The following is a 12,953-nucleotide window of genomic DNA, read 5'->3' as shown; positions in this document are numbered from 1 at the left end:
ATCTGGCCGGCAAAACTACGAACACATCTTCCTTTTTTTAAGAACGACTTAAGTGCCGTTCTTTGCTCTTTTCTCAAAGAAAAACTTAACTCCAAGTCCTCCAGAGTCGCGGCCAAAGCCGTTTCGAAAGACTGTTCGCCAGCAGCAGCCGTCATTCTTTGTTTTCGAGTAGCAGCAACCGTCGCAACTCTGTCGTCATTATGTTAAGCCCGCCCCGCCTACTCTATACACGATGTGATTGGCCTGACCCAATTTAGGTTTTTGCAGCTCGAAAGTCAATGGAGAGTTGCTAGACTGCCCTGGCTGCAAAATACATTTTGCTGCCGCTAGGGTTCGTCTAGATTTCTAGGCTATGGTCATCCTTCTCCCTATCAAAATCAGTAAGTCCACTCCACATGATGTGTGACTGCTCATGCAACAGTTCGTGCAAGCCTTTGTCGAGGTGAATTAAAAATACTAATTTACAATTTAGCAAAGAATAATGTTACATTATGTTTAGAGCCTTTAAAATATATAAATAACTACAAGTCAAGCTGCAATACCAAACAGGACCACACGGAGATATGCCTCTTATCACCAAAACATTAAGATTCTGTCATCATTACTCACCCTCATGTTGCTCGCTGGCGACATCTGCTGGTCAAAATGGCGTAAATGCAACGAAATCTTAACCCAAACATGCATAAAAATACCTTTTTCAAACCAGTTAAAAATGTTTGCTTGAGTGTGTAATCTATTAATCAAATCTAAAAACCATTAGATACAATGTGACGTATTTGTATAAATTATCTTTTATTATAGTTTATTAATTTGTAGAGGGTGTTTTGCGTTTTTAAGAAGGTATTAATCAGGCCAATACAAGACAAATAACTACTACTCTTCTACTCTTTTTTGTGTACGCGCCTCTTCATCGCTAATTTCTCTTTTTTTTTTTTCATTATAAATTTCTCAGTTTTTTAATGCCAAATGAGGGTTTGCGCTGGCACAGGCTATTAGTAAATCTGGCCTAAAAATGTCTAATGTTTTTCATATCTTCAACCTTAGGGCTGGTCAGATTTCCAAGTAAATCTGAAGACTTTTAGCAGGTTTTGTTGTGTTTGATTTAAACTGCAGGACGATTGCCTTTCAGGATCAGGGTTTGACACCCTTGTTCCCTTTGAGAAAATATCTAGTTTATAAAAGCCAGTAAACTAAATATAATAATATCAGTTTAACATGTGAATATTAACATTTTTTCAAACGTTTTTGTTATTTTTTAAATGCAGTTTTTAAACTCAAAAAACTTTTTTTTTTTTTTCAAAGCGCTTCACGTTTGAAGGGGGGAAATCTCCTCAACCACCACCAATGTGCAGCAACAACTGGATGATGCGACGACAGCCATATTGTGCCAGAACGCCCAACACACACCAGCTTACTAGTGGAGAGGAGACAGGGTGATGAAGCCAATCAATATATATGGGGATGATCAGGAGGCCATGATGAATGGGGGCCAATGGGCAAATTTGGCCAGGATGCCGAGATTACACCCCTACTCTTTTTCTGAAGGACATCCTGGGATTTTTAATGAGAGAGTCAGGACCTCGGTTTAACGTCTCATCTGAAAGACGGTGCTCTTTGACAGTATAGTGTCCCCGTCACTATACTGGGGCGTTAGCGCCCCCTACTGGCCTTACTAACACCTCGTCCAGCAGCAACCTAGTTTTCCGTCTCTCATCCAGGTACTGACTAGACTCAGCCCTGCTTAGCTTCAGTGGGCAACCAGGTTGTCTTGTGCTACAGGGTGATATTGTTGCTGGCTGAACTTTCCTCTCCCACCAGTGGTTTTGTGGGATTGCGGTCTCACGCTAATTTGCCCTTTTTTTAGTAAATCTGGCCCAAAATATTTTATTGTGATGATGATCATATGTGAATATCAATATCAGTTTAAAGGAATCCAAAAGCATGATTTAATTCAACAAATATACATTTTATTTTATTTGAAAGAGTAATACAGTATAAAACACAAATGTCAATACGATGATCAACATATCATTTGTAAAGAAACAGAATCACAGAGAGGTTGATCATTTATCTGTGATTAAACATGTATAAACCACCTCTGTCATTTCAGATTTCTGTTGGAAAAGACAAACACAAAAGGTCAAAGGAGAAAAACAAACCTGATATTTCAGATGCAAAAACAGCAAGAGCTCAAAATTAATAAATGACAGAAATTTGCTGAAAATTCATCAATAGATATTACGGGGTATGAGTCAATGTTTCTCACACTGAATGATGGTCTTGTGTTTGTGTGTAATGATCTCTGTTATATTCTTGGGACTTTTATTATGAAATTTTGTAAAACAATAGCAGCTTTCATAACAGTAGCAAAAAATAAAAGCAAGTGGACTGTGGAAATAAAACATGTTCAACATCAGATATCAGGACAAGAGCAAATACAGTGCTAAATATATAGATGCAAACAAGTCAGACAGACATTTAGCACAGGAAGCATGATTTATTTATAATGGAATAACAGCATATACTATTTCACAAACTTGTTAAACATATTTGCCAATATTTAATGTGCAGTGTTTAAAACAGTAGTAATATTATATTGCATTGCTCATTACATTTTGAAAAAAAAAAAAAAGGCTAAGTGAATAAATGTAAATGTCACTAAACTCACCATTATTTGTTCAGTGTGTGTGTAGAGTGTTGCATCAGCGTGAGTCTCGTCTACAACTGTAATGACAGACATGTTCAATCAAAACATGTATTTTCCTATAATATTGCTGCTCCACATTATTGTTTACAGATGTATAAGCTGTACGTGCATCTACAGTACCTGTGTCTGTGTGTTTCCTGCACATACAGAAGATCATGATAACAGCCACGATCATCAGAGATCCAGCAGCAGAAGAAGACATCAGCACTATCAGAGACACTGAGACTGGAGGAGGAGGAGGAGGAGACTGTGATGGGGGATGTGGTTCTGGTACTGTAATGGCGAAAAAGAGACATTAGTGCCAGTTTGATCGACAAAAAAAAGACAACTTTGTTAAAACTTTAAATGCTAATTATGACTATTGATGTGCTTGAACATATCTGTCAGAGTTCAGTGATGTTGTTCAGTCTGGTGTCTGATGAGATTGGTCAGACATTTTTTTATTTTCTATCAAACTTTGGCCCAAAGCAGTTTTACATGTACCTTGATTACATGTACAAGAATATGAAGAAGACAGTAAAAGTACACTGTAATTCTCTACTCACCATCAACAGTAACATTGAATCTCTTGATAAACTCCTTACTCCTAATAATGGTTCTTAGTTGATAAAGTCCAGAGTCTGTGGTTCTGATGTCACTGATGGTCAGAGATCCAGTCTGATCCAGTTTCAGTCTGTCTCTGAATCTCTCATCATTATCATATCTAGTAATGTTCATGATCACTCTAGCGATGCGAATGTTTCCAAACCTCCACTCGATCTCTTCATCTCTGTATGTCTGTAAGATCAGGGTTTAGAGTGACAGAATCTCCCTCCATCACTGACACTGACTTCACTGCATCTCTGTCACCAAACACTCCTGGAGAACACAATATTATTAACAGCTAATGAAAATCCTCTGAACATTTTTAACTGTATACATTATTACTAGAAGTATAAAAACATGTTTATAACTCACCAGATAGACAACACAAACTCAAAGAGAACATAATAAGTGTGAGCAACAACATCTCCAACAGCCTGACATAAAATCACTCTATGATCTGAAAAATATCAGTAGATAATCTGAGGTTTATAAAGAAACTCTTCAGACAGGAAGAATAAACAACAGTTCATGAGCGCGTCTGTGTACATGAACGCGCTTCACACTCTGACTATAGGCTAGTCACATGATACAGTCAAAGAAAACTAACATTTATGTTGGCCAAATAAACAATATAATGTAATAAACCCCTTAGCATAGTTTCCACCAAAATACAGTTACTGTTGTCATTATAAATAAAGCAATCTTTTAAACATATGAACATGGGATCTCACAATGCTGCATGTTTTGAGTTTTTTTTCCCCAGTAGGCTTTGCTGCTTAATACAACGTCTGAGGTTTTACCAGTTTTATTTTAGGAACAATATCTGTAGTGTGGCATATAAAATATAGTCACCATGTTTATGAATCACATAACTAAAGTTCACACATTTGTTGGTGTGATCGTGTGAAGCGCTGTTTCATCTATTTTATTAGTTTCTGAACTGCGTCATTTCACACTGAATAAACATTGGTCACTTTAAGGGTCAATGCCACAACTAGAAATGTTTGACTATCATTTTCAACAGAAACAACCTCATCATAATTATTTTTTAAAGAGATTTTAAAATTACAGTATAGTGATGGAATCAGATGGCATCGTGCATTGATATATATTGTATTTTCTGCAATAGCCCATTGAATGTTAGACATCGTCAGTTTTTTTTTTTTTTTTTCTCACTTCTCATTTCTCTCAGAGGCAACGCCCTGTAGAGCATTTTGACAGTGTCTATTTCAGTAGAAAACAGCCTGTATATGATTGTCTTATTTGGAGCTGATATAAACTGATCTCCCAGCTTCCAAAACCACAAACACCACAGCAGAACTAAAAAGACAAAAAAAAACACCGGCTAGATTTGTTAGAAGGGTATGGCAAATGTATTTTATAAAGGTGCTTGCTATATACTTTGGAGTGTATGTATATGCTTTACATACTGTGCTCTTCTGCTGATCTTAGGGTGGATATAGGGGAGTATAGGCCTAAAAAATAATAAAATTATTTCACAATGCTAAGTTTTCTGTACAAAAATCCTCTGAGGCTTGTTAAAAGGGATCATCATCATCATCATCGCCCCCTAGTGTCCTGATGTGAGAATGTCTGATTCATCAGTGACGGACTGATAGTGACCTCACAACAGCAGCCACGCCCACTACAGCAGAGACAACCAATCAGAACAGTGAAAATCATCCCAATAACAGAACTGTTCAAAATCTTTCAAACAGGGCTGCGTTCAGCCCCGACAAAACGTTGCACAACGTTTTTTAAACAGAAACGGTGATGCGTTGAACACACTGTTCTGATGACGCAAGAGTTGCAACTATGGCAGCTGAGAAGGCCATTCTTTGTGTTCTTTGTGAAGAATTTTCGGAGCCTGATGAAGTCGGTATAAATATGTGTTTAATAGTACAAAATATGCCCGATGTTACAGTTACTGCACTTGCCGCCCAGAACAAAAGAGAACATCCCAATCGAGTGAAGGGATTGCTGAAACTGAAGTGGAAGCACACATCTTACCTAATTCAGACTAAAACGCATCTATTTAGCCTCACATACTGACTTTATTTGTAGTTCATACTGTTTTAATACCCTGTATTTTCTTTCTCTTTTTTAGGAAAAGCACTTAATTACCATTGTTTATTTCTATACCAAATGTCATACACTTGCAATGAAGCTAAAAACATAAGCAACTACATCATTATGTTGATAACCTATATTTTTACAATAAAACAAACATGTCTTCTAATATCCTCAGTTGTTGTGTATACCGAGCTGCATCGAAGACATTCGTAAATTACTTTCCTTGAACCCATTGTGCGAGTTCACTTTAATACCGTGTGCTTTATATACATGTTGCTGCTGATTGGACTGCAGTTCTGACACACCCACCAAACAAGAGAAAACGTATCTCAAACCCCGTTGCACACCGGTGCACGCCGTTTCCAGGAAACATGACGTTCAACCCGGAAACCGTAGCAAAACGTTGCGCACCGTTTTGAACTTGAACGTGCCCCTGGTTTCAATATGCAATCTACGAAATACCAACTCTTCAGAATGAAGCATAAACATTTTGTATAATTTATGTTAGTTTATTAATTTGTAGTGTGTTTTGTGATTTGTTTTATTTAATTTTTTTTACTTTTTTTATGGCTTGGCTATTCAGAGACAAATCTTCTTCATTTGTATTATACAAATGTGTTAATAAAATGTCCAAACTTATATAACTGATCCGAGATCAGGTAAAAACATATAGACTGGTTGATGGGTTCACTGCATGTGATCGCCCATGCTATAATACCAGACACATTTCTACACATTTTAGAAATTATCTCTTATGTTTTATATACATAATTTTAATCTGTATTAAGTCAGTTATGTATATATATATATATATATATATATATATATATATATATATATATATATATATATATATATAGATCCTCAGAAGAGTCACTATAATACTGTATCTATGAGGATACATTAATATGTGTGATGATGTGATGTCTCTGTACAGCAAAATCTAAAATGTTCATTATATATCAGATATGAACTGTTCTGATCTGAGAATATGGGCACAAATTGTAAATGGAGACTAACTGATTTTGTACCACCGGTGTTGTGACCGCTATTTGTTATGCAAAGTCTTCATGTCCATGTCCTCATTTTTGTGTGTGTTGAAATTCTGTTGCAGTTATACTGTAGCCCATGTAGTGACTAAATCTTATAATCTTCAATTGTACATTGTTCTTCCTGAGTCATTGCTTACAAGATTCACCTACACTTTACTAGCACCTGAATTCAGTGAGGTGTTTCTTAAAACTGCTCATGTTCTACTTTGTAACAGTCTATGAGGGAGAACAGCTGATTTGCCTTATTCGTTAATACGTGACTGATTAGTAATCATAGATAGTAAATTAGTAAAGTAAATGTTATATGTTATGGTTATGTGGCATTTTAATTGTATCTGTATATAATTTAATGCCAAATGCTACCCTTTCTCTTGCTTTTTTAAATTAGTTTTTTTGTAGGCCTATTATAAATGCCAAATGCTACCCTTTCTCTTGCTTTTTTAAATTAGTTTTTTTGTAGGCCTATTGGGTTAAAATAAATCAAACACATTGTAATGGATTCTCCTTGCAGATAAATACACTCACAGAATAATTGCACTCACTCACATCCATACACGATAAATACCACAGGGCTGTCACTGCTGTCGCTGTCATCAGAGGATGACACGTCTCCAGATCCAAAACAATCACTGACTAGTAGCCTTAGCCACTCTTGCTGACCAGCAGCAGAGCTTAGGTTAGAAGCCTCTAGTGAGTTCAACGCTTTTGGCGACTTTTTGGCGACTTTGCTCTCTTTTGACAGCGACATTTCTCAAATTAATAATATTTAATCTTTCTGAGGAGATCTGCTAGCTTGTTTACACATAGCGCTACGAGTCTGACAGGAGGATGGCTGGACCAATCGCGTGCCGGTCAGTCGAAACGGGGCTTCCCATTGACAAATGATCAGCGTTTGTGTACATTTCTAAGCTTTTTGATTGGTTCTATACAACGTGAAACACCATATTTGGAGAGCAGAGACGTTTGAGGGGATTCCCGGGGAATGCTCAGACGTGACGAGAGGAGTTGAGAAAAGCAATATTCATTTTCAGCGAATGTAGTAAAACTTTGTAAACTTTATTAGTCATTTAAATACCTTTACTCAATTATCTGGACCACGAAACTTTAGGAGATTATTTTTGAATGTCTGTTCTTTGAAATTTAGCAAAAAAAAAACTTTTTTTTTCAAATTATTATTTCATTGTTTTTCCACATAATCGGCCCATATCTTAAAATGGAACGTTGCGACTTCCGACTCATTTCGCCAGATCGGGGCACATATAGTTCACCCACTTTATATAAATAAAAAATGTTTACAAGTGCAAATACTGCTGTTGCATATACTGTGCTTAAAATTTTAACATTTTCAACAATTGAACATTTGCAGTAACCTTGAAGTAACTGTTCAAGATCCATTGGTAACTTATAAAAGTAATGTCATATTTGCATAAACTGTCACAACCGTATCCCGTTACATACAAAATAAGCTATGAAAAAATCATGTTCCTGCCTCTTTCTGGTTAAATAATGTTTATAGATGGGTTACAAAGTATTTATTAAGTAAAAAGACTGTTGCTAACAGTTAAATGACAATTAACTAAAGATTAAATAACTAACAATTTACTATCTATTAATGATGGTTATAAAGTGTTACCGAAAATATATGTTAGCATTTCCATATTTTGATATTAGGAGGGAAGCTGCTTTCACAACTACCAATGCTTAAAAACATCCCAAGCTAATGTTTGATGCACGGAATTTATTGTGTGGTTTTCCTAACCCCCATTTTGTAAATAGATTATCACGGTGGAATAGTTAATATAGCATGCTATGCCACTTTAATCAAAACCTATTACAAAGCTATAATAATGTCATGTCATTAAATACGATAAACGGTGATTCTGGAACAGATCTGCTTCTTCCTTATCCCGTTAAAAAACATATTATAGTAGTATGTAACCATATTCCGTCCGTTCGAAAAAAAAAGTTGCACTAACTGTTCGTTACAAGCAGCATTTGCCGTCAGGCAGACAGCTAACATAAACATATTTTTGCTAGCTTACCTGTTGCAAAATTACACCATTTGTACAAGACAAGTAGAGCTATTTTATCCAGTGTAATTTATCACTTACTATCTTGTTTTACCGTTCTCTTCTTTCTTTTCTTTCTTTTCTGGCTTCCTGAAGCATAATTCCGCTTCATGATGACTGCCGAGGAGGTTTTGTATTTTGCCGGCAGCAGAGATCACGTGGTTGGCTGGCTGGCTGCTGTCAGCGACTACTGAGGGGGGCCCCCTTGAGGGGGATCCCGATAACAGTGTCATTGCACTTTACTGCATTGACTATCAAAGGGGCGCTCACACAGTTTGTCATTGCAGTTTATTCTTAACCAGTCGTTGTCTTGGGGCCCCAGGCCAGCTCGGGGCCCCAAGCAATTGCTTGGTTTGCTTGCCTTGTCGCGACGGGCCTGCATGTTGGTAGCCTACTGTTGTTTGTACCATAAGGAGGGTTGCTGCCCTCCCTGCGCTTATTCATGCTTGACTGCATGGCTGCGCATGAGTTGTCCAGAACAGAACCGTCAATCCAAACTGCATGCTAGTTGTCAATCGCATTTGACGATATTTTTTTATTTTTATTTTTATTTTATTTTTTTTAAGAACAGGTAATGATTTTTCAATACAAGTATTAAATGGCATTTTTTTTAATTCCTTCATTTTATTTTTGCCTGTTATTTTGTGATGATGCAAAATCGAAAGCATTTCAGACCCCAAGCACGTACAGTTTACGTAATGATGTAAGTAAACATCAAGTAACGTAACGTAATGATGCTTTAATGTATTTTTGTTTCTCAAATGTAACAAATGTAAGCTATAATTAAATAGAACTTTTCTGTTCATATAGCACAATGACCTATATTAACAATTTTAACCATTGTGGGAGCATTTGAAATGAATAGCCATACAATAAATTCTAATGATGTGAAATCAAATGAAAAGATGGTTCGTTGGTGATAAGTAAATATGAGTGTAAAATCATATACTGTAAAACTGCAATATATGTTCAGTTTTCCCTTCAATGTTTTGATCCAGCAGCACTGAAAAAAGTGTTTCTCCTTGCATAGTTATGTTTTTATTTTGTTATGTTTTGTTTGTTATTTGAAATGCACCTAAACATTTGGTTACACCCATGTTATTTTTGTGCAGATTGTTTGTTACCACCTCAACACACAATTATATTCACCTCATAACATTATGGTCATTTCCAGGTCGTGCTGAGCAGCTGAATGTCTTCAACACATCGATCCCAGTGCTGATCTGTTTTCAATGGCAGTTTAGCTGCAGTGTGTCAGAGGAGCGAGGAAAGGACTCTCTCTCTAAGATGAGTCTCTCAGAGAAACAGAGGTAAGACTGAGTCTGTTTTCAGATAGTCCTTTTAAACAATACTGTGTCAAAATTGTAACTCTGTTAGCGTAAGGCAGTGTATTTGTCATAAAGTTTTAGTTCTATTTCTCAAACAGTCATCATTAATCAACAATCATAAACTTTGAGTATACAATTCATTACAATATGCTTTACTGAAATCATGATAAGCTAAAGTGATAATCCAGCTCCATCCTTAAAGGTATAGTTCACCCAAATGTTTTATTTCTGTCATCATTTATTCACCCACAAGTTGTTCCAAACCTGTATGAGTTTCGTTCCTGCGTTGAACACAAAAGAAGATATTTTGAAGAATGTTGGTAACCAGAGAGTTGACAGTGGCCATTGACTTCCATAGTACCTTATTTTTTTTCCTATTATGGAAGTCAATGGCTACCATCAACTGTTTGGTTTCCGACACTCTTCAAAATATCTTCTTTTGTGTTCAACAGAAGAAAGAAACTCATACTGGTTTGGAACAAACTAAGGGTAAGTAAATTATGACAAAAATTAAGCGTAGCGTCAGTTCTGGCAGGTCAGGGGGGCTGACTCTCAGCTGATCCACGTCTACTTATAGGAATACGACGCCTATCACTGTATACATATATAAGCTCCTTCAATATTATCAGCAGTTATTGCGTTTCTCAGGAGCTAATTACCCTCCTCCATCCCCAGCTCCTCCTCCCTTTGAATCAGAATAAATCCTTGAATTATGTTGTTCTTTAAAATCTTGAATTAATGATATCTGCAAAACATTCGTGTTGGTTCTGTTTACCCTAAGAGGGGTTATTGCTGCTCTCCCTCCTCTTATTTATGCTAGGCTGCATGGATGCGCTGGGAGTTCTTGCCCAGAACAGAACCATTCCATCAATCCTAACTGTATGCTAAATGTCAATCGTATTTGACGATAGTGTTCCTGACAGAAAGTTCATTTTTGGGTGAACTATCCTTTTATGAAGCTCAGTAAGATGGAGGATAAGACTTAGTGTTAGTATATGAGTCTAAGAGAATGCAATAAACACTCAAGAATAAAGTGAAATGAAGAAGTGTCATGTTCAGAGACCAGTTAAGGTGTAGGGTTGTAAATGAACAAAGTGTCCTGCTTCTCAGTTACAACTTTAGTTTCTATGCCAAAAAGGCATTTTACATTCGTAAGGTCACAAAGATGCCAATAGTGATCAAGGTTTATTGGCTGAGGTGTTAAACATCAGGGATCTGCCAGGTCTCACAACTTTGCACCCGTTTTTAAAAACAAAACAATAACATATTTCAAAATGATGCAGAAAAGGACACATGTTAAATGTCCAGGGAGTTATACAATTACAAAATTCATTGTAATAATAGGGCAAAGATGGGTTTCCAAATAGTCTAGATATGAGGTCCAGACGTTATAAAACTGGCATGTTTTTTGATGTAATGCATAGGTTAGACGCTTCAGGGGAATCAACTCAACTTTTTTTCTGGCAGCAAAGGATAGAATATTGTACAATTTCTTATTAGCCGATGAAACAATGCGTCCATTAGGTATAGCAAACACCAGTGACACTGGTTCAAAATCCAACTGAATATTAAAGATCTTTTCCATTTCCCCTAGAACTAAACACCAATGCCGCTGCAGTCTGTTACATGACCACAGACAATGTGTTAAAGTACCTACTTCAGTTTTACATTTTAAACACATAGAGAGGGGTTAAAAAAATGCCTGCGCTTATGGGAAATATGGAGCCTATGTATTATTTTAAATTTTATTTCTCTTGTACATGTACAAACAGATATTTTCTTAGCATAAGACCAAATGTCATCCCATGTTTCATCATCAATGTCAGTAGCTAACTCTTCTTCCCATTTAGTTTTAATACTCTGGGTATCAGCAGAAGAGATTGAACACAAAGAACCATAAAACCTACCCAGATTTTTCCTGATGATAAAAATAATAACCTCTCAACTCAAGATATTTCACAATTCCTAATAAGTGTTGTGTTATTCGTAATGTCTTAATTGGAGGAAACGAAAAAAATCCTGTTTGAACAACTGATACTTCTGAATTTAACTCCATAAATGACATTAATTTATTGTCTGAAAACATATCCCCAAGCCTAATAAGTCCTAAGTTACACCAACGTTTAAAACCATCATCCAAATTTCCTGGAGTGAAATCAGGGTTATTTAATATTGGGGTAAAGAAAGAAGTCAATTTAGATACCTTCAAGCTTACAGACCAATCTCCATGCTTTCAGAGTGTTAACTATAATTGGATTATCATAAATTCCTTTTATTTTTTGAAAACTCTTAACAAAAAGAAGATCTCTTAAAGGAATTGTGATAAGGAAGATTCAATATCTAACCAAGTAGAGGAGGAATCATTACTAACCCACTTTGCAATGTATCTCAGATGAGAACTTAACTGATAGATCTCTATATTTGGAAAATCCAACCCTTCCATAGAACTTGGGAGATAAAGTACGGACATTTTTAATCTAGGCTTGCGTTTATTCCATATGAAGGAAGTCATCCAGCTAATCATGCCCTTTAATGCCCTATTTGAGAACAGTATAGGAACCATTCGAATAGGACATAATAATTTGGGTAATACAATCATTTTCACAAGTAATATCAGACCTAGCAAAGATACTGGCAAGGAATTCCAGCATTCTAAATCTTGCTGTATTTTCTCAAATAAAGGAACAAATTAGATTCATACAATTGCTTCGAAGATGTAGATTGAAATACCTAAATAGATGAAACTTAGAGGTGACCACTTAAAGGAAAACATGGCACAATATTAGGTTTGGAAATAAGAGTACCTAAAGGCATTGCTTCAGATTTAGCTAAATTAATTTTATAACCAGAGAAAGTACTGAACCAGTTCAACTCAATCAGAGCATTAACTGACCTCTCAGGTTCAGATAAACTTAGCATAAACTTAGCAACCCCCCCCCCCCCCCCAAAAAAAAAAAACAACCCCAGTACATCATCAGCATAAAGCGCAATCTTATGATGTATACTGTATGTCCCACCTGTAAACCTGAAATAGATGTTGCCGATCTGATCGCTTCAGCCAGAGGCTCTATAGCCATTGCAAATAAAAGCGGTGACAGGGGGCAACCCTGCCTGGTGCCTCTATGCATAGGAGATAATC

General features: G+C 36.4%; 2 protein-coding genes across 3 annotated transcripts in view; one reads left to right on the top strand and one right to left on the bottom strand.

The window, feature by feature from the left end:
* Positions 1-1,909: 1,909 nt before the first annotated feature.
* On the bottom strand, positions 1,910-8,607 carry LOC311085695 (uncharacterized protein). Of its 2 annotated transcripts, none has more exons than XM_084118281.1 (5): positions 8,529-8,607; positions 3,253-3,565; positions 2,828-2,980; positions 2,669-2,724; positions 1,910-2,114 (listed from the first exon to the last, which is right to left on the bottom strand). In XM_084118281.1, exons 2-5 carry the CDS (start codon positions 3,422-3,424, stop codon positions 2,064-2,066), a joined length of 432 nt encoding a protein of 143 aa, XP_083974407.1. In that variant the 5' UTR covers positions 3,425-3,565; positions 8,529-8,607; the 3' UTR covers positions 1,910-2,063. The 2 variants fall into 2 exon arrangements, with proteins under 2 accessions (XP_083974407.1, XP_083974408.1); XM_084118282.1 differs by lacking the exon at positions 8,529-8,607 and adding an exon at positions 3,665-4,614.
* Positions 8,608-9,169: 562 nt separating this feature from the next.
* LOC311085637 (uncharacterized protein) overlaps positions 9,170-12,953 on the top strand; it is a gene marked incomplete at its 3' end in the record, with an annotated part of 34,717 nt that continues 30,933 nt past the window's right edge. Inside the window, exons 1-2 of the mRNA XM_084118184.1 lie at positions 9,170-9,189; positions 9,661-9,796. Coding sequence (XP_083974310.1) covers positions 9,774-9,796 — 23 coding nt within the window. The 5' untranslated portion in view covers positions 9,170-9,189; positions 9,661-9,773. The remainder of the gene's footprint in view (positions 9,190-9,660; positions 9,797-12,953) is intronic.

This window comes from Abramis brama (assembly GCF_963993115.1).
Source record: "Abramis brama genome assembly, chromosome: 6".
Classification (NCBI taxonomy): domain Eukaryota; kingdom Metazoa; phylum Chordata; class Actinopteri; order Cypriniformes; family Leuciscidae; genus Abramis; species Abramis brama.
This window is presented reverse-complemented; position numbering and strand designations above follow the sequence as displayed.

Coding starts and splice junctions, on each gene's coding strand:
- LOC311085695 (XM_084118281.1), bottom strand. CDS start 3,424: ATGAACATTACTAGATATGATAATGATGAGAGATTCAGAGACAGACTG. Junction 2,981..3,252: donor ATTCAATGTTACTGTTGATG/GTGAGTAGAGAA, acceptor TCGCCATTACAG/TACCAGAACCACATCCCCCA. Junction 2,115..2,668: donor CACACACTGAACAAATAATG/GTGAGTTTAGTG, acceptor CTTTTCCAACAG/AAATCTGAAATGACAGAGGT.